We start from the raw sequence: 25,294 nt of genomic DNA on the forward strand, positions 1-25,294 counted from the left end.
CTGAGAGCCCATCTCAGTTCTGGGTCTGTGCACTCAGTTAGATCTAGTGCAGGGGTCTCAAAGTCCCTCCTTGAGGGCCGCAATCCAGTCGGGTTTTCAGGATTTCCCCAATGAATATGCATGAGATCTATGTGCATGCACTGCTTTCAATGCATATTCATTGGGGAAATCCTGCAAACCCGACTGGATTGCGGCCCTCAAGGAGGGACTTTGAGATCCCTGATCTAGTGTAACTCCGAGTCCCGTGGGTTCTGCCTCTGCGTTGCTTCTGTTGGATCGGGGGCTGTTTTGGATCCCCTGTCTGTTGGGTATGCTTTCATTATTTGAATCTGATACTGTTAACTTTGTTGATTTTATCAGATGTATTCTTTTATTGATCACTTTATCCTGTATTTAGATATTGACTGTTTACTATGTATTTCAGACATTAACTGTATGTACTTTTTTGTTGTGAACCGCTTCGAACTTCTGGTATAGCGGTATACAATAAATAAATAATTATTATTATTATGATTACAGGTTGTCCTGCAATCTAGAGACTACAATGCACTCTCTATGTCTGTCATGGCGTTTGTAGCAATGATTTACCCCTTAGAGTACATGTTTCCTGTTATCCCTCTACTTCCCACCTGCATGGCATCAGCAGAACAGGTGAGTCACGTAATCTTTGCATGCACGGAGTTTGTTGAGAGAGAGAATGTTTTAGGAATAAGAAGGAGAGGTGGAACAAGAAGAGAACACTTGCGGTCAAGTTATTTGGAAGGGAGGGTGCTAGAGTGAGAGACAGCTAGGAAAGGTAGTAACAGGAATTACCATGTTTGGGAGCCCTAGGGGGGTAGGATACTTTGGAAATCGACACTGTTGCATGATGAGGCTGTGGAGGATAACTTGGGCAACTTTTCTAGAAGGGAAAAGGATTTTGAAGCTTACTCCTCTGTGACAAAATCTGGGTTGGACTACTTGTGCTGATCTAAGATAGGAGGCAGAGGGCCTTAACAGAGTGGGTCGGCTTTTTTTGAGATGGTTCCATGTTTGCCTCTATACTTAGTTTGAATATCTTTAAATCTTAGCCCACAGAACCTAAATGGCTAGCTCTTGCTTAAGCACTCTCTGGTAGAAAAAGATGTTGTCGGGGAATTTAGCAAAGACGAGATGGTTGGAAGTAGATTTCACTCTAATTATTAATATCTTTCACTCTAATATTTCTAATATCAACTAATATAAGCTGTAGAAAATGAATGCAAGTTGATATATAGGTGGTATATGACCCCAGAGAAGCGGCATAAAATTTACAAGACTCGCCGATGTAGGCTTTCAGGCATTTATTCAAAGGTGGTAGTATTGCTGCCTGGTGGAGAATGAGTATTTGAGAAAAGCACATTAATATTATAGACCTGATAAAATCTTCTTAAAGGGATCACTGCGAAGGCCTGGGGGGCTCTGGAAGATGTGCATAGTGGCTGATAGAGGTGAGGCCACGCGTAGTTGGAAGTGTGTCTGCCATTAGGGGCTTTCATATGAAGTTGAGTACACTCTACTGCATAACTAAACCAAGAGCATTACGAGGAGGGAAACTTAAGTGTGGAGGCAATATGGAAAAGGTACTGGGAGCAGTTTCAGCAGAGACCAGGTAGAAGATGCATTGGTTAGATGGAGGAGGGAAGTGTACTCACCCAGGCCTTATTTCTTACTTTCTAACTTTTCAGTTTATTGGAGTTGGTGGAGGAGGAGGAAGGGGGAAATTGTCATGCACAGGGAACGTTTAATGGGAGAAGGATTTGGACATGGGGAGGGTGGAGGGTTATGTGGGGATGGAAGAGCATGTTTATTAATTGTAAGAGCCTTACTCCAAATGAGAGGGGTCAGAATAACTTAGAACTACAAGGTGAGACCTGGCTCTCTATTCTCCGGACACTTATAGGGTACCGGACTGACTGAACCCCTTATGCAAAGTATTTCTAGAATGTTACATGCAGAGTGTTGAATCAACAAGTGGGAACTCGTATGGAAAGTTTTTTGTCCGAGTTCACCAGGGTTCAATACCGCCAAGTGCACAAGCGTGCCTAGCAGACATTACCCACTCATATCATTTTAAAACACTCTGTGGGCTAGTGGCCGGAGAATAGAGAGCAGGTCTCACCTTGTAGTTCTATCTCGTCATGGAAGAAATTAGGGGGATGGGTCGTTAGAGTGGGCAGACTTGGTGGGCCGTGGCCCTTTTCTGCCGTCATTTTCTATGTTTCTATGTTAGAGCATGTTTACTGTCATTGGTAGGTTTGTTTAACAAAGTTGTTAAGGAATTATGTTTGTTACAAAATGAATTATAAAAAGAAGGTCCTGCAGTAGAAAGCACATTGCAAGGGGATAAGTGAAGGCTCTTGAGGCTACTGTGAGATGTTACAAGTGCAAGTTGGGATCTGAGGAAGGGAAGCATTATGACACATTAATTCCTGAAGGAGGGAAGGGAAATCAGCTATTGTTCAGTGGGAAGCCAAGGAACGAGTGTGGTTTGGGGAAAGAGGGTTACTTTCTTTCTCTTTCTGTTGCTCGTCTAGCTGCTCCTGGCTCCAACCCCTTACATCATTGGAGTCCCTGCCAGCTTTTTCCTTTACAAGTCTGATTTTAAAATTCCAGATGATGTGTGGCTCGTGGATCTTGACACCAATAAGGTAAGCTACCATCTCTTTCTTGACCCCCTAAATATTACCTCCCCACCTTTACTCATCATCACTTCCCTTTACGGTCTCCTTTTAAAGTCGAGACCCTTGGCTTTTCTGCAATATTATCAGCTCTTGGGCTTGAAAGCATTTCTTAAGGGAGCAGTGGTGGCGGCACTAGGCATCGGGGATGGGTGCAGAAGAAAGATGTAAAAACTAATTGTTTCTCTAGTGCTACGTCATCCTCTGTCAAGTTTGGTTAACACTTGTTTATATCCGATAAACTATTTATATCTGATAAATTGTCTATATCTGATAAACTGTTGTAAATCTGCTTTAACACTTGTTTATATCTGATAAACTGTGTATATCTGATAAATTGTTTATATCTGATAAATTGTAAATCTGCGTGTCAACGCAGATACTACTGTAATTGATGTAAACCGCCTAGAACTCACCGGTTATGGCGGTATATAAGAATAAAATTATTATTATTATTATTACTAGACCTACACGGTGCTGTACATAAACAGGTCATTGGCCCCATTTCTGCTCGACTGATACAGCCATAGAGGATGCAGTTGGTTTAGTAATGGGAAGGGGAGAGATTAAGGCTAGTGGCAGATCAATTGTTTTCATGTTTTACTTCCAGGTCATTGTTCCAAGTAATGCTGAACTTTTACCCCTCCTACCTGAACCAGAAGTACTCGAGCTGAAGAAGCACTTAAAGCAGGTACGTTAGGTCTAGAGACTTGGGACGGAGATATCAAAATAAAAGTAGAAGCATGTTATTATTTTGGCCTTGGTGTCTGGTGCTTGGAGCAGCTCTGGAAAATGACGCGAGGGTAAGCCATTTCCTGCTTGTGGTATACCAGGAGGCCTCTGCTCCTATCAAGGTACTCAAACTCTTGTTTCTATGCCATGATTCCTCCTTTTGTTTTGGTTCTCATTTGCGCAGTTTGATAGTAATATTTTTTTTTTTTTTTGCCTTCCATTTGTCTCTTTGTGCTCATCTTGTCTCTGATTGGCCACGGGTGTTGTCATGTGATCTTTCATCTTGCCTCTTGCTCTACAGTGTCTGGTCAGCATGACTGCGATTATCCAGCAGAACCTGCTCGCGCCCAACGACAAGGTGTTTTGATTTTACTCTTGTTTATTTGTCCCCTTTTTCCATGGCTTTGTTCCCGCTGCCATTCCTGTTTGGAGAGGGATGCATCGGGGTAGGGGGGCACACAAGAATCATTGTGGGGAGCCCCATAGAGCTTAGTTCCTTCCTTATAAACCTGGAACACAGAAAGCAAATCTAAGCTTTAATAGTAACAATAATGATAACAGCACCATTTGTACAAGACAATTCACATGGAAGCTGTCCCTTTTTTGAAGCCTCAGTTTGGTCTGAGCACAGAGAAATTAAATAATCTTCTCAAAGCAACACAGGGAATACTGGAGAGAGGGATGTAGAAGTAGCTGCTCTCTGCCCTAAACGCCATCCTGGAGACATCTTTAACTGGCCTGGTTTTCAGGATGTTAATAGTATAACTATGCATGACAGGTTTGTATATATTGGAGACTCCAAATCTATATCTTGTGCATATTGATCTTAGCAATCCTGAAAACCCGACTGGATAGGTACAGCTATGCCTCAAGGAGAGAATCCCTGGACTAAGCTGTCACACTTTGCATGGTCTATTCTAGAGAGTTGCGCGGGGACAGAAATCCCGCCCGTCCCCGCCAGGATCCTCTCCGTCCCCACCCGTCCCCGTCAGGATCCTCTCCGTCTCCACCTGTCCCCACCAGGATCCTCTCCCTCCCCACCCATCCCCGCAAGGAATTACCTCCATCCCCGCCCGTTCCCATAAAAAGCAGCAATTACTTCTGACAAGATCATCAATTCCACAGTTTCTTTTGTGTTTGCGCTGCTGTTTTCCTTGTGGAATCTCTTTGGTGGAACCCTTTTTTTTGTTTTCTGTTCAGGTAATTAACTTATAAAACCCCTCTTTTAGTAAGGCTGACGTGTCCATTATATTATATGGACGAACCTGCTTCCAAAGCCTTCCATCCCCGTGGGAGTCCCGTGGGCCAGAGGGGGGTCCCCGTGGGAGTCCCGTGGGTTAGGAGGGGATTCCCACGGGATCCCGCGATCCCCGTTCCCGTGCAGACCTCTAGTCTATTCTTCTATAATAATAAGTTGTTGTTACGTGGGTACGAGGGTGAATCAAAAATTAGAGGCAATTGTTAAATTACACAATAACTGAAACAGAGCTAGCGAAATGCAACATATGTACTCGGTACACTGCCTATTAGATTGTTTGTCCACGCAGAGTGTGACGCTCAGCCTTTAAGTCGTGTGGCAGTCAGGTCAGAAACATGGGCACTCCATTGCAAGATTGCACCATCAAAGAAAAAGTGCAATAGTGGGCTTTCTTTAGGCAGAGGGAGAAAAACCTGTGGAAATTCATTGTCCGATATTAACTCAGTACGGACATAGCACCGTGAATCAACAAAAGGTTAATGAGCGGGTAAAAAAGGTTTAAAGCGGGACGAACAGGTGTGACGGACGAAGGTCCTTCTGGTCGCCCATCAACATCACGAACCCAAGAGCACATTGACAGGGCGGATGCAATGATTAGAGAACACTGATAAATAATTGTATCTCAGTTGGCTGGAAATTTGGATCTGCATTTGCCGAAATGCGTGAAGACTTGGGATCCAGGAAAGTCTCTGCGCACGATGGGTTCCCGAACAGCTTGCCGACCTGCACAAGCAACAGCGTGAGGAGGTTGCAACCCAGTTCCTGAGACGGTATGAAGAAGATCTGAGTATTCTGGAGAGAATTGTCACCTGCAGTGAGACCTGGGTGCATCACTGCGACCTGGAGAGCAAAAGACAAAGTATGATGAGGTAAAGGAAGCGGTCGAAAAACTTCTTCTCTGCAGGAATGCAGAAGCTGGTTGAACGATACAACAAATGCGTTGTCTTGCACAGGGACTATGTGGAAAAGTTATATGTTCAATTGCTCACAGTTACTTCTATTAAAGCTGTTAAATGTATTTTGCCTTTACTTTTTGATTTACCCTCGTATATGCTCAAGTATGATAGCAATCCTTTGCTCTTTCCCTCCTGCTGCAGACTAAAGCATCCCCTCCCTTCCAACCCACATCTTGTATAGTACTGGAATTTCAGGGCTATACATTCGGAGCTAGTAAAAAAAAGTACAGATTGCAACCCCAGCTTCAACTTAAAAAAAACTTACAAAATTATAATATATAATAAATAAATAGACAGACACAAGACAAAAAGAACAACAGTTTATCGCCTAATATTAGTAAAATCAGACAGTAGAAAATAGAGACGTGGGAGTCTAAGGTTTGGTCTACTGACCCCCACAGTTCTGGTTTTTACTTTCCAGCCCTTTGCTCCGCTGGAGTCCTTGGAGTTCCATACAATGCTGTAGTACTGGAATACACTCCTCCTCCTGTCCCAAGTTGCATTGCTGCTGCGAATAGGAGGGCCTCTTTTTAGTGTAACCCTAGAGTAGGGGTGTCAAAGTCCCTCCTCGAGGGCCGCAATCCAGTGGGGTTTTCAGGATTTCCCCAATGAATATGCATGAGATCTATTAGCATGCACGGCTTTCATTGTATGCTAATAGATCTCATGCATATTCATTGGGGAAATCCTGAAAACCCGACTGGATTGCGGCTCTCGAGGAGGGATTTTAACAGCCCTGCCCTGGAGTGTCCCCTCCCCCCTGCTATTGGGCAGTATGAAGATGTTCCCTTTTTCTATGCTAGTACTAATCTCTCCCTTATGCCTGAATGCAGCCATAGTACTTTCTTTTCAATCGGCAGCAGCCTGTGCGCACTGCACTTATCCTAAAGGGTTACATTCTCTCTTTGCTGTACTGCAGGAACGTTTTCCCGAGCTTCAAAGTCATGGCTTAAACGTTCAAAGGCAAACAGGAAAGTTTAGCGTTTTGCTGCACTCTTGAAAAAGATTCCATTGAATAAACCATATTGTCGAAACAACTAACGCCTTCATTCTAAATCCTGATGATTTCTCTTCTGGAATGCAACATTGCTTGTTTTTAACATGGTTTATTAAATTGCATTGCTCTTTTTGACCTCTGGAGTACCTGGCTACTCTCTCTCTCTGGGCTTTGAATTTGAGTGGATTATGGTTTGCCATCACCGGGTGTCCCTGGAAGATATGACATTCTAATATAATAGATATCCCATTTCAAGACTACGTACTTTTAACTTGACTGTTTCTCGGAATAAAAGGGCTGTTGGAGCAGAAGAAAGAAAAAGCTCTTTATGCAGTTTGCTTCCATTATTGCTATAGGAGCAAACATGTACAGGGCGATATGTATTCTGTAATGATTTTCTAATCGTATTCTCTGTTGTCCCTTAGGCTCTGGCCAGTATGAGCCTTAACACGCAACCCATATTGAACCTTGAAAAATTCAGCGAGGGGCAGGAGATTCCACAGTTGACTGGTAGACCCCAGCATGACCCTCAGTCTACTCCCTCCACAGAGTTTAACCCACTGATCTATGGCAATGATGTCGACTCTGTGGATGTGGCCACACGGTAAGAGCACATGTATGCTAGATGGGTACACAGGTGTATACACTTATACTTAACGTGTTCACACCAGCGCTCACACATGGAGCACCATATGTAGTTTATAGTGGAGGACCGGCCTAGTGGGTAGGCCTGCAGCCTCAGCACCCTGAGGTTGCAGGTTCAAGCCCAGCGCTGCTTCTTGTTATCCTGGGCAAGTCACTTAACACTCTGTAGCTCCAGGTGCATTAGTTAGATTGTGAACCCACCAGAACAGATAGGGAGGAGTACCCGAATGTAAACCACTTTGGCTATAAGTGATCTATAAATATTAAAATAAATAAATTTGCTATGCCACTTTTGCTAACTCACAGATCAAAGTGGTTCATAATTCTAATATTACAAAGACAATCAGAGTTGGAAAAGAACTACAAAATTTGATAGAAAAGAAAGCACACAACTGAGGCATATAGATGAGTTTTGTACACAGTCGCGTAGTGAAGGTGGTGTTGCCTCTCTCCCAACCCACTCCACTCCTTCCACGCATCTGTGCACCCCTTCCCTTCCCCCGTATCTCTTTAATGTTCTCGGCATGAGCATCAACCCCAGCCTGCTGCTTGCGCCAGTATTGGCTCTTCCTCTGTCACTTCCTGGGCGCGGTCCAGGAAGTGATGTCGAAGGAAGAGCCAATGCTGGTGCAAGCAGCAGGCTCGCTCCAGGAAATTTAGAGGTACGGGGGAGGGAAAGGGCACACGCGGGTGGTGGGGGGCGCCCCCACCAAGATGTCACCCGGGGTGGAACTCCCCCCCCACTACGTCACTGTTTGTACACAAAACTGACTGGCACAGATGTGCTGATCCTCCATTCAAGAGGACTTGACTTCATTGTGAACATTTGCACTGCAGAGCTATTTTTATGAACTAAGGAGCTGCTTATGTCAATAAGGTTTGCTACTCTTTAACCTTTAGCCAGTTCATTGGATGGCAGATGGATGGGATCTGAGGCTTCTCCCCCTCCTTATTAGTACTTTATATATATATTTACATTTATACATACACATATTGATGGCTCGCTGATATTCAAGGAGTGGACATGTAAAGTGCTCTTAGCATTGTTTAGTATCTGGCACAATACATTGGATGTGTTTGTTTTACTTATTTAAAGAATTTATAGCCCGCAGCATCCACAGTTCTGTGCGGGTTACATAAGAACACACACAATAACATTTTTAACATTTAGATTCCACTTAAAACCTAAGCGGATCATCATTTGTATATATTGTATTGAGGGCACATTGAACTTCCCTCTCTTGTCCCAAATAGGCTCACAATCGAAATTAAAGTGCCTAAGAAATAGAATATGAATTATATAATATATATGAGTATAAAAAATGAAATCAAAGGCTTTCTTTTCAGCCGTTATAGGCATTACTTACACAGAAGTGGTACTGGCTGCATGAGCATGTGACCTGGTCTGCAGGTGCTATTAATGTGAATGTGCTGTCCCAGGACACAGTGCTTCCTGGAGCTATATTTATATGAGTATTCGGTCTCTTGGAGGTGCAAATGCATTTTAATAAAACACATACTAAGATGAATTGCATGGTGCATACATATGAGTTAAAAACAGAGGAATAGGTATCGGTGGCATAGTGAGAGGTGCCCCTCCCCTGCCGATCCCCCTTTCCCTCACCTCTCTTGTTGTTTTTTTGTTTTCTCTCCGTTACTATACCTTATTGTAGTTCACCCTTAGTCCTTTTGTGCCATGTTAGTCTGTTCTGTCTTTGTATCTGATAATATATACTTTTGTTGTGTACCCCCTGACTTTAAATATTTTGTATAATCACTTAGTATTACAGTAGGCGATATTTCAAATAACCATTGAAACTTGTTCACTGCTGCGAGTAACAACTTCAACATGCTCCTCAAGACCCCGTCGGCTTTCCCTCTGATGCCACGTCCTAGGCGCGACACCTGGAAGTGATGTCCGTAGGAGAGCTGAAGCGGTCACGAGGAGCACATTGAAGTTGTTGCCTGTGGCGGTGAGCAACTAAAGGTATGGGGGAAGGGAAGGGGTTGGGCGAGGGGAGGGGTGCCGGCGCCCCCACCACCATGGCGCCCAGCGTGGACCGCTCCCTCACCCCCTCCTCACTACGCCACTGATAGTATGTACACACAGTTGCTTTAATTACATTTTGCATGAATGGTGCTGCCTCTGAATCCACCATTACACTTTGTGACTCTGTTATGCTTTGGATTGCTTGTACATGGCACTGAAGTACTGTTTGACTGCTTCCTATTTGCCTGCCTGCAGAGTTGCCATGGTCCGGTTCTTCAACTCTGCAAATGTTCTGCAGGGATTTCAGATGCATACACGGACTTTGCGCCTGTTTCCACGCCCTGTTGTAGCTTTCCAGGCCAATTCCTTCCTTGCTTCACGACCAAAACCAAGTTCCTTTGTGGAGAAGCTCTCCAGGACTCAGGCAGTGGAGTACTTTGGGGAATGGTCACTTAACCCTACTAACTATGCCTTTCAGAGAATACATAACAGTGAGTCTAAACCACTCTTGTATTCCTTTCTTACTCCCTTAATCTCTCCTACCCTCTTCACATTTCCTCTTTGTTTCTTCTTAACTCTTTTTTTGTCCTTTTTTTATCACCCTTTCCCTCTATCTGTCTTGTAGGAGAAGAGAAATAGTTGGAAGAAGATATGGATATTAAGATGGAACTGAATGGTGGAAGATCATAGTGTTTGGGAGGGTTGAGAATTAGGGATAGGATCATGGAATAAAGAGTGTTATTGTGGTATAGAGGGAGAAGATCCTAGTAAGACTGATGGGAGAAAAATACTTTTACTGAATAGTAAATGGAAGAAGACCCTGGTAAATGGCAATGTTTGGAGATGAAGTAAATTGGGAAAAAAAAACCCTTGGAAAGTATGTTTAAAGGCTGGCGGAATGTGAGAAGATCTTGAGCGTGAGGAAAGTGTCTTGAGCGTGAGGCAAGAGGGAAAAGACCATTGTGATCATTGTTTATGGGGGAGTTGGGGGAGGTTCAGCAGGTAGGAGAAGACTTCTGTAAGGAAATACTTGCCATTTGTATGTTTCCAAAACTTTGCTGAAAATTATTTGTGTTTCCTTACCTGGTTTGCACTGAAGACATGTTTGATCCAGCTCTGATTGGTGATAAGCCCAAATGGTATGCTCACCAGCTACAGCCCATATATTACCGTGTTTATGATGGAAACTCACAGCTGGCAGAGGCGCTGAGTGTTCCTACCGAGAAGGAGACAGAGTCTGACCCCACTGATGACAGGTTGGTGAAAAATGGAGGATAGAGAGGAAGTTCGATCTTCTTTTTTAATAGTCTAGAGCAGTGGTTCCCGACCCTGTCCTAGAGGACCCCCAGGCCAGTCGGGTTTTCAGGATAGCCCTAATGAATATGCACGGAGGTGTCAGGCATGCAAATTTGCTCCATGCATATTCATTAGGGCTATTCTGAAAACCTGACTGGCCTGGGAATCTTCCAGGACAGGGTTGGGAACCACTGGTCTAGAGCAGGGGTAGGCAATTCCGGTCCTCGAGAGCCACAGGCAGATCAGGTTTTCAGGATATTCACAATAAATATGCATGGGATCGATTTGCATCTCAAGGAGGCAGTGCATGCAAATCCATCTCATACATATTCATTGTGGAAATCCTGAAAACCTGACCTGCCTGTTTTTCTGGAGAGCCAGAATTGCCTACCCTGGCCTAGAGATTTGTTTTGACGATTAAGCACATCAGTGAACTGTACCGATTGAGGGACGTTTTTAAAGGGATTTCTGTGAAATGGGAAAAAGCCCCTCTAATTGACCTCCATCTCCTCCTCTAAGATATATGGGATTCTTTCTCTTTTTGATGGAAAAGCAAGGTTTATAGTTGAGTAGGAACAAGATGCTGAGGAAGAACTTGGAGAGAGAGGACAGGACAAATGGAAAAATATTTCAGCAGAATGCAAGATTGTTCATCTCTTCTTATGTTTTGGACAAGGTATTAAAATGGTCAACAGGTGGTCTATGGTACTGTTAGAGTCCATCTATTAGTATGCTCTGCTGGAGGAGATGTACAGTGCTCCCCCGGTCATTCGCGGTATTTTCCGACCGCGAATGACCCTGCACCAAAGTCGGGCCTCGCCAATCAGGAGCTGCTTTGACAGGAAGTGCAGTGCAGGAAGAGGCGGTCGGAGCATTCTGCGAGTGATTTCCTTCACTCGCCGGCGCTCCGGCTGCCCTGTCCTGTCTCCCCCCCGAAAAACCGTATTTGCGAATATCGGGGGAGTACTGTATTTAAGAGGGAACCTTTTTGTACATATGGTGGGATTGTCTCGAGAGCGGGTGGGCTGATGAACTTTGGAAAAAATTGAAGGTGTCTGTATCCTTGGAGGTGAAGCTTCTCCTGTTATTGCGTGCCTTTGTTAATAGGGAAGCAGCTTTCCCTCCCTCCCTTTGGAAAATTGTCAGAGGGTTTGGGATATATTTTTTTCTGTCTAAATTAACTACACTAAGCAATTCGCATATGACTAAGTTGGAAGTATGGCACTGTATATCAGGTAAGTAGCAACATTAGAGGGACACCCTAACCTGCTATACATTTGAGGGAGGAGGGCAAGTGGAAGGTGGGATTGGGATAAGTTAATTCTATAGCAGGGCATCATGGGTAAGTGCCTTCATATGTGCTACTTTATAAGGAAAAGTAACCACCTACATTTTCCTGATAAAGTACTGGTATAAGTTGCCTAGTGTGTGCTTACATTTACAGGTGCAGACATTTACTCCAGTCATATGTATCTGTGCCTATATTTTGCAAGTTTGCAGTAAACTGCAGCATTTTATAATCTGTGTGTGTAGTTGTGCACACTGCCCATGCTCTGCCCAGACTTTATCAATGTGCACACCCTCTGGCAAAGTATGTGCCTACTTTACACAATTGGTATTTTATAAGAGGTCATTTACACATGTATAAGTATGTGGCCACATATACCAGGGAATAGCTTCCTTTTTTCCTAACCAGACCAGTGTGGAATGTGTAAGTTGTGTTCATCAGGCAGCAGATGGAAACGGAGTCAAATGAGTTGTGAGCTCTTCACTATAAAAGGCACTGCGCAACCCCAGCTCACCAGTATTCCCTGTCTCTAGCAGATTCCAAGCAGCTTTAGATTCACCTGGTTAATGTTACCATATGGCTCCAGAAAGAGAGGACGGATTGAGAGATCCGGGTTTTACTTCCACTGAAAGCAATGGAAGTAAAACCCGGATGTCTCAATTTTTCTGGAGCCATATGGTAACCTTACACCTGGTAAGCTAATTCCTGGGCCCAGCTAGAGAACTGGTCACCCAGTTGAGCTCAGTGATTGAAGAAGTATCCAGGCTATCTGCTTCTCTGGAAACGCACGACGGAGTCCAGGTTCCTTTCCTGGTTTACAGGCCATTTTTTTTTTAAGAATGAACGGAGAGAAATGATTCCTTTTAAGCTGCAGAGGGGAATTACGTTTCCTAAAACATCCACTCGACATTCTGAACAGTTAAGAGAAAAGTTCAGCACTCTTGATTCACAATACCTTGTGTACCGTCATTGTAGTTATCTAAAAGTCTACCCAGTTGTGCAAGATGGTCTCTTAAATGAAGGCAGGATGATATTTGCATCAAAGTGACGCATAACAGCTAGCATAGAGTTCCTCAAAGCTATGGATGTGAATGATAAACTACACCAAAAATCAGTAATTGATGAGGGCGATACAGGCCTTATGCATAGCACTGTAAGTGTGATAGTTTCCAAGTTTATTAAGTATTTTTGATTTATCGCCTATTCAAAATTCAAGGCGATGTACAAATAAAATAGTTGGTAACACATTTACAATTATTAAATTAAACGATTATCTAAAATACAAATACACATATAACATTACATTTAAAGGGTATTTGACTAGATTATAATGAAACATAAGGAAAGTTATTTAATGGTTACATTCGATAATAAAATCATTAATTCAAATTTTAAAATATTTAATTAAATTCGGGGGAAAAACAATAGGAAGGGGCACAAAGACAATTGACCTTTTAAGTTATGGATGCGGAAAGAAAAAAAGAAGAATTAGTTATTAAAGGCGTCAATATATAGAAAACTTTTAAGTTCTGACTTAAATTTTGTTAAGTTTTTTTCCTGTCTTAGGTACAATGGAAGATTGTTCCAAGATTGAGGGGCTGTTATGGAAAAGATAGTGTTACGCCTTGTGTTGATAACTTTTAGTGAGGGAATCACTAAAAGTTGCTGGTCTTGAGATCTAAGAGATCTAGAGGTAGTATAGGGTATTAAAAGTCTAAATATAAAGGCAGGAGTTTTGTGTTCTAAAGCTTTGAAAATGAGTAAGCATTGTTTAAATACTATTCTATGTGCTACTGGGAGCCAGTGGGCTTTCTTAAGTAGGGGTGTGACATGATCAAATTTTTTAGCCTTATGGGATGTGGGTTGATGTGCTTAAGTAGCATGCTTGACTAGGAGTTTGGGAAGTGTGTATATGAATGGATGAAAATATAGGGGATGGGGTTGGTAAAGCGTGGGAGGTGTTTCATGTCTCATCTCGGTGGATAGATATAAGTGTGAAAGTGGGATGTTGATTTAGCTGCATGGAGGTTGTGGTGGGAAGCGTGGTTAGAATGTATATCTTTCTCCCTTAGGGAGCACCATTTGTGTCTCATAAAATAACTCTTGTGCCACTTGTGTTTTGTTTTTCTCTTCTCTGATCAGGAGAAAGTGAGGTTTGGTTAGATGTCAGTTCAGCGACCTACATGACTTCTAAGTAAAGTTTATAGTTTATTAAAATACTTGCTCTACCGCCTTTCTAATACAAGTCAAAATATAAAACATTTTAAGAAAATATGGGATCCATTGACAAAATATTCTAAAGATCAGATATCTTAACACATTGATAATAATAATATAGGGTTAGGGAGGGAAATATAGAAATTAATATGAGAAAAAATGAAAAAACAAATAACAGGGGAAAGGGATTCAATATATATGATATGATATTGTACATACAACTATAATTATTATAAATTAAATATTATGCTATTCATTTATTGTAAGAATGAAAATTTTATAAATAAAAATTAAAAAAAAAATAATAATAAACAAGTCAAAAGTGGTTTACAATCTAAAATTGTGGCTATAATTTTGTAACGGGATGACATATTTAAGCCTTATTTTATAAAAGCGATATAAGTGCTGACGTGCTTTTTATGAAATAGGCTCCCAGAACTAGCCTGGTAGATATAAATCTGTGTATGCCATGAGGATAATTTTTTAAAAACTTTTTTGTATGAATCTCGGTTTGATGCGCCTAATCAAATCCCCCATCCCCCCCTTATCAAAATTCAAAACGGAGCTTTAAAACGCATCGTTCCATCTCAGCTTTCTCCTCTGGTTCTGCATAACTTCTGCTCCTGCCTTTTCTGCTGTGCTAACTCATCTCAGTCCAATACATTTGTCTTTTTTAATCAACGGGTAAACCACTTTAGGTGCCTTTCGGTGGACGTTTTGCAGTGGTATGAATAAATAATATGAAATGTCTTTCAGAAATACAGAACAGAAACGGTTATCTGAACACATTTCAGAAAAAGCATATGAGAGATGTGTTGGACTCTCGAGCAAAAGAGAAAATATAAACAATTAAACTAAACTAAACTAAACCTTGGGTTTATATACCGCACCATCTCCACGAATGCGGAGCTCGGCACGGTTTACAGGAAGAAAGATGAGAGAGGAACTACAGTGGAGAGATTAAAGAGTTAGGTGTAAAGGGGGAAGGTGAGAGGCCTAAGACATAAGAAACTCTGGAACAAGCTCCATCATAATATGATTGCTGAACCCTTTCTCTCAACATTTTCCATTTTCTTCCCACCTAATCCAAAGCCAAAAAGATTAGCATAAGAACATAAGACTTGCCGCTGCTTGGTCAGACCCGTGGTCCATCGTGCCCAGCAGTCCGCTCACGCGGCGGCCCTTAGGTCAAAGACCAATGCTGTAACTGAGACTAGCCTTACCTGCGTACGTTCTGATTCAGCAGGAACTTGTTCAACTTTGTCTTGAATCCCTGAAGGGTGTTTCCCCCTATAACAGCCTCTGGAAGAGCGTTCCAGTTTTCTACCACTCTCTGGGAGAAGAAGAACTTCCTTACGTTTGTACGGAATCGATCCCCTTTTAACTTTAGAGAGTGCCCTCGCGTTCTCTTCACCTCAGAGAGGCTAACAAGCTAACCAAGGGAAACTGAATGCTATGAAGATAATTTTATAATTGGGCCCTTAGATTAATAGAGCAAGAAGATGCTTATTTTTGGTCTGAGTCTTTATACAGTGCTGGCACAAATCTTACAGAAATTGCTCCTAGACTGAAGGCATGGACATGTATTACACCTGCTTATGTAAATGTACCCATGAGTAGACATGATTGCTCGTATTTTATAACATACATGCATAAATTGTGACTGCCCATGAGTGCATCTACTGTACAAGTATACTCTGGCTTCCACGCACTTTCCAAGTTTAATAATTTCTTGTTATACCATCCACCACATATATCTAGATGGTTTACAATAGTTAAATACAATAAAAGTTAAAAAAGCAAAATATAATCTAAAATGTTTGAGGGGGAGAGGACAGATTTGACATACAGGGAGGACATATAGGGAAGGTGGGAGACGGGAATAAAGTTCCAATAAGAAGAAAAAAGGAAGGGGGAGGGCAATCGCAGAGAGGGAAGGGAGACTTTCTTCGAATTTCACCCCCAAAAAAGTTAGTCCTCTTTGAAAGCATCTAGTCCTTTTAGAACAGGGGTCTCAAAGTCCCTCCTGGAGGGCCGCAATCCAGTCGGGTTTTCAGGATTTCCCCAATGAATATGCATGAGATCTATGTGCATGCACTGCTTTCAATGCATAGTCATTGGGGAAATCCTGAAAACCCGACTGGATTGCGGCCCTCAAGGAAGGACTTTGAGATCCCTGGTCTAGAACAGACATGGGCAATTCCGGACCGGCCGGAATCCAATCGGGTTTTCAGGATTTCCCCAATGAATATGCATGCGATCTATGTGCACGCACTGCTTTCAATGCATATTCATTGGGGAAATCCTGAAAACCCGACTGGATTGCGGCCCTCGAGGAGGGACTTTGAGATCCCTGTTTTAGAATGATCCAATTGCATAAGAGCCCATTTATGTTAAATTGGCATTTTATGTGCAAAACTGGCTTATAAATTTACCCACTATGGAAGTAATTCTATTATGAAGTGCCTAGAGGTCATCTACTTTCTTTTATAGAATACTAGCATAACAGCAAAAAATGTGCACCTATAATTTAGACGGAAACATTTACACCAGCCAGAGATCTGGGGGGAAGTGTGCGCTTGCAAGTTGCTTTTAATTGAACACTGAACTTTGTATTTTCTCTCCAGTGGCAGTGACAGTGTGGATTACGACGACTCAAGCTCTTCATACTCCTCCCTGGGTGATTTTGTCAATGAAATGATGAAATGCGACATCAACGGAGACACCCCTAGTAAGTTCTAGCTTTTTCCAGTGCTGATCTTCAGCAGTAGTAAGGCTCATCGGTTACCCTTTAAAGTTTGTGCTTCAGTGTGTTAAGATTTTGTATGGGCAAAACCCCGGAATATATGACAAAACTTGTGATCTGGTTCTCTTCAAGGTATATTACAATCATAAAATCAAATGTTACTCCATTACTTCCTGGAAAATGTAATAGGATATCTTCCTTTTATCAAGCTACAAATATGTGGCATGATCTTCCTGAGAATATTAGAACAATTGCTGATTAAATGTTTCCTAAACGGTAGATAGAGTTGGTTGTTTCAGAGGTTTTGTATCAGAAGTAATGGTTAAATCAGGGGTCCCCAAACTCCCTCCTTGAGGGCCGCAATCCAGTCGGGTTTTCAGGATTTCCCCAATGAATATGCGTTGAAAGCAGTGCATGCACATCGATCTCATGCATATTCATTGGGGAAATCCTGAAAACCCGACTGGATTCGGCCCTCAAGGAGGGACTTTGGGGACACCTGGGTTAAATGTTATTGACTTAATTTGTTTTCCCAGTTATGCCTGGGTATTGACAAGTTTGTTAACCGCATTGAGCTGATATGGGCATCCGTATGAAGGATTTAAGCATTGTATTTAGTATTAGAAAGTTTGGCTGTGCTCCTAACTCCCTATTCATTAGGAAGTATAGGATATGACTCCTTGGATATTTTTGTGGAGGTGAAAGAAACATAGAACATGACGGCAGAAAAGGGCCATGGCCCATCTAGTCTGCCCACACTAATGGCCCACCCCCTAACTACCTCCATGAAGAGATCCCACATGTCAATCCCACTAACTTACTAGTAGTGGGGGATTTTGACCCTAGGCCGTGCAATTTCATATTAGCCTTCAAGCCAGTTTTCAAAGGGAAACTCAGCATAAAGTTTCACTTTGAAAATCCAGCAATAGGGCTCAGAAAATGTGCAAGTTTAAAACAGTGGAATGCTGGTGCAGGGCTTTTAAAATGAAATCCTGTGCTTCCAGTTTTACGCCTGCTCTGACTCTTATCCCTTTTCTCTGCAGAGTGTCTGGAGCAAGTTTTGAAGGGAATTTTTTTTTCCTTGGCAAAACCTGTGGAAATAAACCACTTTGAAAATAGGTCCCTCGTTTTTATTGTACACTTGATGTAAATTATAAAATGAATAAAGATTTTGAAAAAAAAAAAAAAAAGAAAATAGGTCCCCAGATATGTTAATAAGGTATTTTACAGAGAGAATATGGCAGTCTTTCCATTCCATATTAGTGATGAAGGGTGGGCAATTTTTCCCCCTTCCCCCATGTATTAATGGGTGGTGATCCTTGTACTTGGTGGGAGAGAATGTTCAACTCTGTCTTCAGAAGTTGACGATGTAAAGCCATGTTTGTAGGTTGATTTGAGGGATAAACAGTAACATAGTAAATGACGGCAGGAAAAGACCCTCACGGTCCATCCAGTCTGCCCAGCAAGGTTGGGATGAGAGCATTGGTATCCTAAATGGGTTTTGCAGAGTGTGAGGGTCTGTTTTACTCTGCTGATCTTGCTTTCAGGTACGTGGATCATCGCCCACAGATTCTCAGTGTCCCAGATGTAGATTCCCTAATGCATGTTTTTGGTTGTAGACGTAGACCCCCTGACACATGCTGCTCTTGGTGATGCCAGCGAGGTGGAGTTTGATGATTTCCGAGAATATGTAGGAGATCTAGATGAGCAGGCACTTGACAGTGAGAATTCCCAAGATAACAACCAGCCACGATCAAGTTCCAGTACAACCGCCAGTAGCAGCCCCAGCACAGTCATCCATGGAATGAATCACGTGAGTACCAGTCTATTTGTAGAGAGAAAGGTCTTAGCAGTAAGAGAGATCATTTGTGTGACCAACCACTGTTGCTTGATAGAATTATTGTATCCACTGGGTGAATCATATGAGCACCACAAATGCCAAGGTGGGAAGGGGTGTAATAGACAAACTACTTATACTGTATTACAGCCATAACACAGTCGCACATGAAATGAATCGTATGATTATCTTGTACTGAGTCATTCTAATGAAAGCCCCAAAGAACTTTGAAGAGTAAGAAGCAAGACTAAACATATAAATTCTTGTTACCAGGGTATATCATCAAACAAAACATGTGTAGAGAGAGTGTTACCGTCAGCATTTCCACTCAGTTTGGGTTAATAACACTAAGACACTGTCAGTTTTATATTACTGTTTGCTGAGTGTATCCAGAGTGCCAGCAAAGGACTCTGGGATATTCTGTTAAAGAAATCTGACCCTGGGAATGTTAGTGCAGATAGACTGAAGGGCTCTCCACTAAATGACTCCTAAAATATCAGTACTTGAGATTAACAAAGAACCCTTTGCATAGTACTGGGGAGCATCCTGCACAGCCCTGAAATTTCAACAGATGTGCTAAAGATAGGTGCATAAAGAATGACTCCAGCTACCTGTTCTTAAAGACAGGTGCTTCTGTTAATCCAGAGCTATTGTTTCAAATGGTTACCAAACTGTGACAGAAGGAAGATACTGGATGACACTATTTTTAGAACAAACTCAAACATAGATAAACAGGCTAAAACCTGCCCTGCCCCTCTTGGCCTCCCCTCGTCCCTTCACACCTCCACATCTCGCTTCTTCAGAAACACACACACACATCATTCATTGAGGCAGGGCACAGGCTCTCTCTGCTCTCCTCTCGTTCATTCAGGCAGGACATAGACATACACACACAGAAGCAGCTCTAAATCTAATTTATTATGTACTCTATATTTGTAAAAGCCTATTCCTACAAAATAGACTTTTTATGCACCACCTGGCTCTTGTCTCATCTTTCCACTGCCTCCGAGGCGAACCTGGGACCCAAAAATAGAATAGAAAAAAGGTAAACACAAAGATTACAGACATAATGACCCCAATGCATCTAACCATTCAAAGCAGTATAAAACTGTAGAAGATGTTAATCTCGCATCACAAATCACCCTCACTGTGTTAAAGTGAAGCAAAACAAAAAGTGTTCTATTGTGTAAAATGTTCACATACACCATCCAAATTTCTAAGAAAAATGTGTCCACCAAGAAAAAAAGTCTTTAAACTTACTGTATATACTCAAATATAAACTGAGATTTTGGGGCCAAGAACTCGTGGTAGTCAAATCAGCTAGCAGCTCTGCATAGGCAGGAGCGAAGGAAGGTCGCTCCTGCCTTGATTCACTGCTGGACCACCAGGGATACTTAAGATAGGCAGGAGGGAGATAAAAATAATTAGAATCGGGCTGGGACAAGAAGCGGGAGAGATACCTCCTTTCCCATTCCCCGCTGGACCATCATGTCTCAAGGCAGGCCCAGTGGAAGCCTGCAAAACATCGGGATGGAGGGGGGAAAGGGTATAGAACCAGGGAGGGAGGGGGGCTGGGTGCAGGGCAAGGCACTGCCCTTGAATATTAACACCCCTCCCCGGTTTATATTCGAGTCAGTCTTTTTTTCCTTCTTTTTTTGGGGGAAAAAGGTTACCTTGGTTTATATTCAGGTCAGTTTATATTCGAGTATATACGGTATATGAACTGGACCCTCCAAATCCACTGATTGACTGCTGTGATTCCTTCTTCAGTCCTACATAGCCATAGTTGGGCTTCTGCTTCAGGGACTGGCATTAACTTCATGGTCCAACTTTGCTATTTAGCAGAATGGAATTTAAGATTGAGATTGTGAACTAGGAAGTTAATGCCAGTCCTTAAAGCAGAAACCCAGATATGGCTATGTAGGATTAAATGATGTGGAAATACTGACAGGAACCTTCATTCTACCCATGTTTTGTTTCATGATACCCTGGTTAACAAGAAAACTTTATATATTTTGTAGTATCTTGTATAGGGCTATGTGCTGGAGTAGTCCATTTGCCCATCCATAAGAAAGCTCAGAGCAAATCAACTAATGTGTTTATTACTGCAGGAGTCAGCTGAATATGCAGAAGCAGAAGATAAGATTACAGCTGGCTTCCCGAATCATGCCCCCTCTTTACCACTGCAACCAAATTTCAGCAAACTGAGTCTAGAACGCCGTGAGAGCGAGAGCATGAGCTGCGGTATCGGATCTATGGATGGCGTGATGAAGAAACGGGAGTACGATAATCCATACTTTGAGCCGCAGTATGGTTTCCCTACGGAGGAAGAAGAGGAGGAACAAGAGGAAAGCTACACTCCACGCTTCCACCAGAACATCAACGGGAGCCGGTAAAAACATTTTTCTTTTTGCACTGAGTTTGTGGGAGCAAACACAAAGGGAAGTACAAGTGATGATGGCACTCGGGGATCATGGGAAGGAGGGAAATGCGGGCGCTGTAAGATGATGATACAGAGACTGTATATGAATTCAAAAGGGCCTGGGATCTCTCAGAGAGAGAAAAAGATAATTGTTACTGCGGATGGGCAGACTAGATGGGCCATTTAGCCTTTATCTGCCATCATACTAAACCTGATCGACGCTGCATAGATCCCGACGCATACTACATCTATTAACCATATATTCTCCCTGGAAATGCCCAGGCCAACTCTTGTTGTAAACTGCCTAATGTAAGTAATGATGGCAATGCTTAGGAAATAGCAATGTACAGGAGAGGGAGAAAGTGACATTTAGGGAACTGCCAGAGGGAGGAAACTCTCTGATTCGCTTGTTAAGAAGTGAAATAAAGACCAGCATTTTAGGATGAGTTTTGGGAGGATGTGCCCTGCGTTACTTATGATAGTCACAGGATGATCCCATTCTATACCCAGAGTAGTATGTAAGCATAACCAGCTTTAGCAGTGAATGGCAGAGGGAGTAATGCAAGACCCAACTCTTTTTCTGATGTTACAGTGGGTGATCATCTGGTCTCCAGTGATCACTGCATGGTACAGTTTAATATTAAGACGGATATAGAGTGAGCTCATTCAAAAGTAAAGATTCTAGACTTAAAAAAAAAATAACTTTGTTCGGATGGGGGATTACGTCAAGGAATTGTTGTTTGAATGGGAATGTCTGAACGGAGTAGAAATGTAGTGGGCAAAACTGAAAGGAGTTATTGTAAGGGCGACAGAACTTTTTGTGATGCAAGTAAGTAAAAGTAAGTGGAGCTAACAAAATTAAAGGTAGGCAAAGCGATGGGGCCGGATGGTGTACATCCGAGGGTGCTGAAGGAACTTAGGGAAGCTCTGGTGGCTCCATTGACTGACCTTTTCAATGCTTCTCTAGAGTCAGGAGTGGTACCGGGGGGAGTGAAGAAGGGCGGATGTTGTCCCTCTACACAAAAGTATAGACCTGTTCCTTATACATTTCAAGTTATGCCTCCAGTTTGGCCCAAGAAGGACATATGTTATACAGAGCATAGCTGAATTTTTCTGCTCCCCATATAATTCCCGGTTCATCCCAAATTTCACCACAATCGGAATGCGTAAACTTTGACCATACAGTGTTTTGAACAACCAGAATTTATACTGCCTTTGTAGTCCAAAATCTAACAAAACACTTGTGGTCCAGAATCAAACAGAAACACTACAAAAGTAATTCAAAATGTCAGCCTATAAATAGTTAAGTGTTTTTAAAAACATTTTCATCTGTGAAATCATTATGACGACTCCAGCCTCCCGACCTTGTATGTTTTCATGAGTGTGGGTGAGACAAGAGAGCACAGCATATATTTCTGTGCTTGCAAAATTGGTTCTGGACACCTAACCTGTTCTGTTTTGTTTTTTTCCCCAGTTCCCAGAAGCTTCCACTTCGCCCCAACAGTCTGAAACTGGCTAATGACTCGGATGCAGAGTCAGACTCCCGAGCCAGCTCCCCAAATTCTACTGTCTCTAACAACAGCAGTGAAGGATTTGGAGGAGGCATCATGTCCTTTGCCAGTAAGTATATCTCCGTTCTCTGGTCTGTGAGACCATAATGGGAGCGGAAAAGGGAAAGATTAAAGGGTGGCTTTTTTGTTGTTGTTGTTGTTGCAGATTTTGTTAAGTATGGTGGTGGGGTGTGGGTGGGGAGTAGGGAAAGAGAAAAAAAAGAGACCCATTTAAAAAAAAAAAAAAAGGGTGGGGGAGGAGTCTTTTTTATATGCATTTGACAATAATTGTTAGAATGTCAAGTAATTTGTACGAATTATTTGATTGAATTTTGAACACTTGTTACAAGAGTTAAAACTGAATTAAAAAAAAAAAAAAAGAGACACTGGACGAAGGAAATGGATGTCAAAGCCCAGAACTGGGTGTGTTTAAGGGGTTCCAGACTTCAGTTTCACTAGGTGCTGCTGGCCACGATTCTACAAAGACCCTAGGAGCCGGAAAGGTAGAACTGTAAAACCCTGGCCTGCATTTCCGTCATCTGTGGTTCTTGCTTGCCACAATTCTGTAAGCAGCGCCTGTCCGTAAGTGACACGCGACAGGCGCCCATTTTCTAGGCATCTGCCTTGGCAGGCAGGGCTATGGAGTCTGTAGATAAATCCTCCGACTCCTCAGTTTCTGGTACCCCCGACTCCAGTACCCAAAATTGTCTCTGACTCCTGGTGGCAGGCGCTGCTCATAGATTCAGCCCCTTTATGTCAGTTTGGGACCCATATTTATAGTCTTTACTCTCTAAAGTGTGGACTTTGATTCTGAATACTTTAGGGGGAAGTACCCAAAAGCTAGTTGTATTTATAGGCAGCTAGAGTAGGGGAGAAGTATTGTCCTCAAACTGACGGACTGGTTCAGGAACTGGTTGAGTGGAAGGCGACAGAGGGTAATGGTCAGTGGAGATCGCTTGGAGGAAAGGGATGTTACCAGTGGTGTGCCTCAAGGTTCAATTCTTGGGCATGTTCTTTTAACATTTTTGTAAGCGATATTGCCGAAGGGCTGTAAGGTAAGATTTGCCTCTTTGTGGATGATACCAAAGCCTGCAATAGAGTAGATACCCCTGATGGTGTGAATAGCATGAGGAAGGGCCTAGCGAAATTTGAAGAATGGTCTGATATTTGGCAGCTAAGATTTAATGCTACGAAATGCAAGGTTGTGCGTTTGGGCTGCAAAAACCCAAGGGAATGGTACAGTTTAGGGAGTGAAGAACTTTTGTGCATGAAAGAGGAGCAGGATTTGGGTGTAATATGCATCTTAAGGTGGCCAAACAGGTTGAAAAGGTGATGGCGAAAGCTAGAAGAGGGAGAGGTATGACCATAGGAAAAAGGAGGTATTGGTGCCCTTTTATAAGACTGGTGATACCTCATTTAGAATATTGTATACAATTCTGAAGACCACACCTTCATAAAGATATAAATAGAATGGAGTTTGGTCCCGAGGAAGTCTATTAAAATGGTTATGGTTTATTTACGTTTGATTAACCTCCTTTTCCGATAAATGGATCAAAGCAGTTTATAATTGGTAATCTTCGTCATAAGGCATATGGGGACAGATTTAAAGATCTCAATCTGTATTCTTTGGAGGAAAGGCGGGAGAGGGGAGATATGATAGAGCCATTTAAATACCTACGTGGGATAAATGCATATGAGGCGAGTCTCTTTTATTTGAAAGGAAGCTCTGGAATGAGAGTGCATAGATTGAGATTAAGAGGTGATAGACACGGGAGTAATCTAAAGAAATACTTTTGTCAGAAAGGGTTGTAGGGGTGATGGAGGCAGACTTTGTCTAAATTATAGAATGTGTGGAACAGGCACGTTGGATCTCTTAGGACAGGGGAAGGCAATTCCAGTCCTCGAGAGCCGGAGCCAGGTCAGGTTTTCAGGATATCCACAATAAATATGCATGAGATAGATTTGCATCTCAAGGAGGCAGTGCATGCAAATCCATCTCATACATAGTCATTGTGGATATCCTGAAAACCTGACCTGGCTCTGGCTCTTGAGGACCGGAATTGCCTACCCCTGCCTTAGGGAGAGGAGGAAATTGTGGATGCTGCAAGATGAGCAGACTGGATGAGCCATTTGGCCCATATGTGCTATCGTGTGTCTTATGTTTTTACTTCTTTGTTCCTCATAAGAGCTATACCAAAAGGGTTGACTTGTTGGGTTGTTTTGAAGCGAGTGGTAAAACATAAAAAGAAAAGGTGAAATCTATTTATGCCTGCTTTTTGATTCTACTGTTTAACTTGTTTGATTTGTACGAATAATGTAGTTTAAATGTTAACGCGCATTAGAACTTACTATGTACATATTGATTTTGCATGCATTAAAACTCATATAGTATAAGCTGAGTGTGCACTAGTGAATGTGCATCTCTACTGGTCACCATCTACATCAGTGTGTCGGAAACCTTTTAAGCTGTGGCACACTAGTCTCAGGGCTACAGCTGGAGGGCACCCGGAAACGCGATGATGTCATACGCTTGTGTGACATGGCACACAGTTTGCGATCCACTGATCTACACGTAGCTCACCTGGTAAGTATACTGTACCTATAGGCCCAGGCTCCAAACAAGCTTCTAACCATAGGACAGAAGCTGCCTTCTCTGAGGAT

General features: G+C 42.4%; 1 protein-coding gene across 8 annotated transcripts in view; it reads left to right on the forward strand.

The window, feature by feature from the left end:
- MADD (MAP kinase activating death domain) overlaps positions 1-25,294 on the forward strand; it is a 122,307-nt gene that overhangs the window by 25,789 nt on the left and 71,224 nt on the right. For 5 of the 8 annotated variants that reach the window (XM_033928650.1, XM_033928649.1, XM_033928654.1 and 2 more), the window contains exons 5-15: positions 520-651; positions 2,556-2,669; positions 3,310-3,390; positions 3,733-3,789; positions 7,068-7,246; positions 9,533-9,768; positions 10,377-10,533; positions 16,706-16,809; positions 18,444-18,637; positions 20,773-21,053; positions 22,558-22,703. In XM_033928650.1, the coding sequence (XP_033784541.1) occupies positions 520-651; positions 2,556-2,669; positions 3,310-3,390; positions 3,733-3,789; positions 7,068-7,246; positions 9,533-9,768; positions 10,377-10,533; positions 16,706-16,809; positions 18,444-18,637; positions 20,773-21,053; positions 22,558-22,703 (1,681 nt within the window). The remainder of the gene's footprint in view (positions 1-519; positions 652-2,555; positions 2,670-3,309; positions 3,391-3,732; positions 3,790-7,067; positions 7,247-9,532; positions 9,769-10,376; positions 10,534-16,705; positions 16,810-18,443; positions 18,638-20,772; positions 21,054-22,557; positions 22,704-25,294) is intronic. The other 3 variants (XM_033928652.1, XM_033928655.1, XM_033928657.1) reach the window with 1 other exon arrangement.

Source organism: Geotrypetes seraphini, chromosome 19, assembly GCF_902459505.1.
Source record: "Geotrypetes seraphini chromosome 19, aGeoSer1.1, whole genome shotgun sequence".
NCBI classification, from domain to species: Eukaryota; Metazoa; Chordata; class Amphibia; order Gymnophiona; family Dermophiidae; genus Geotrypetes; species Geotrypetes seraphini.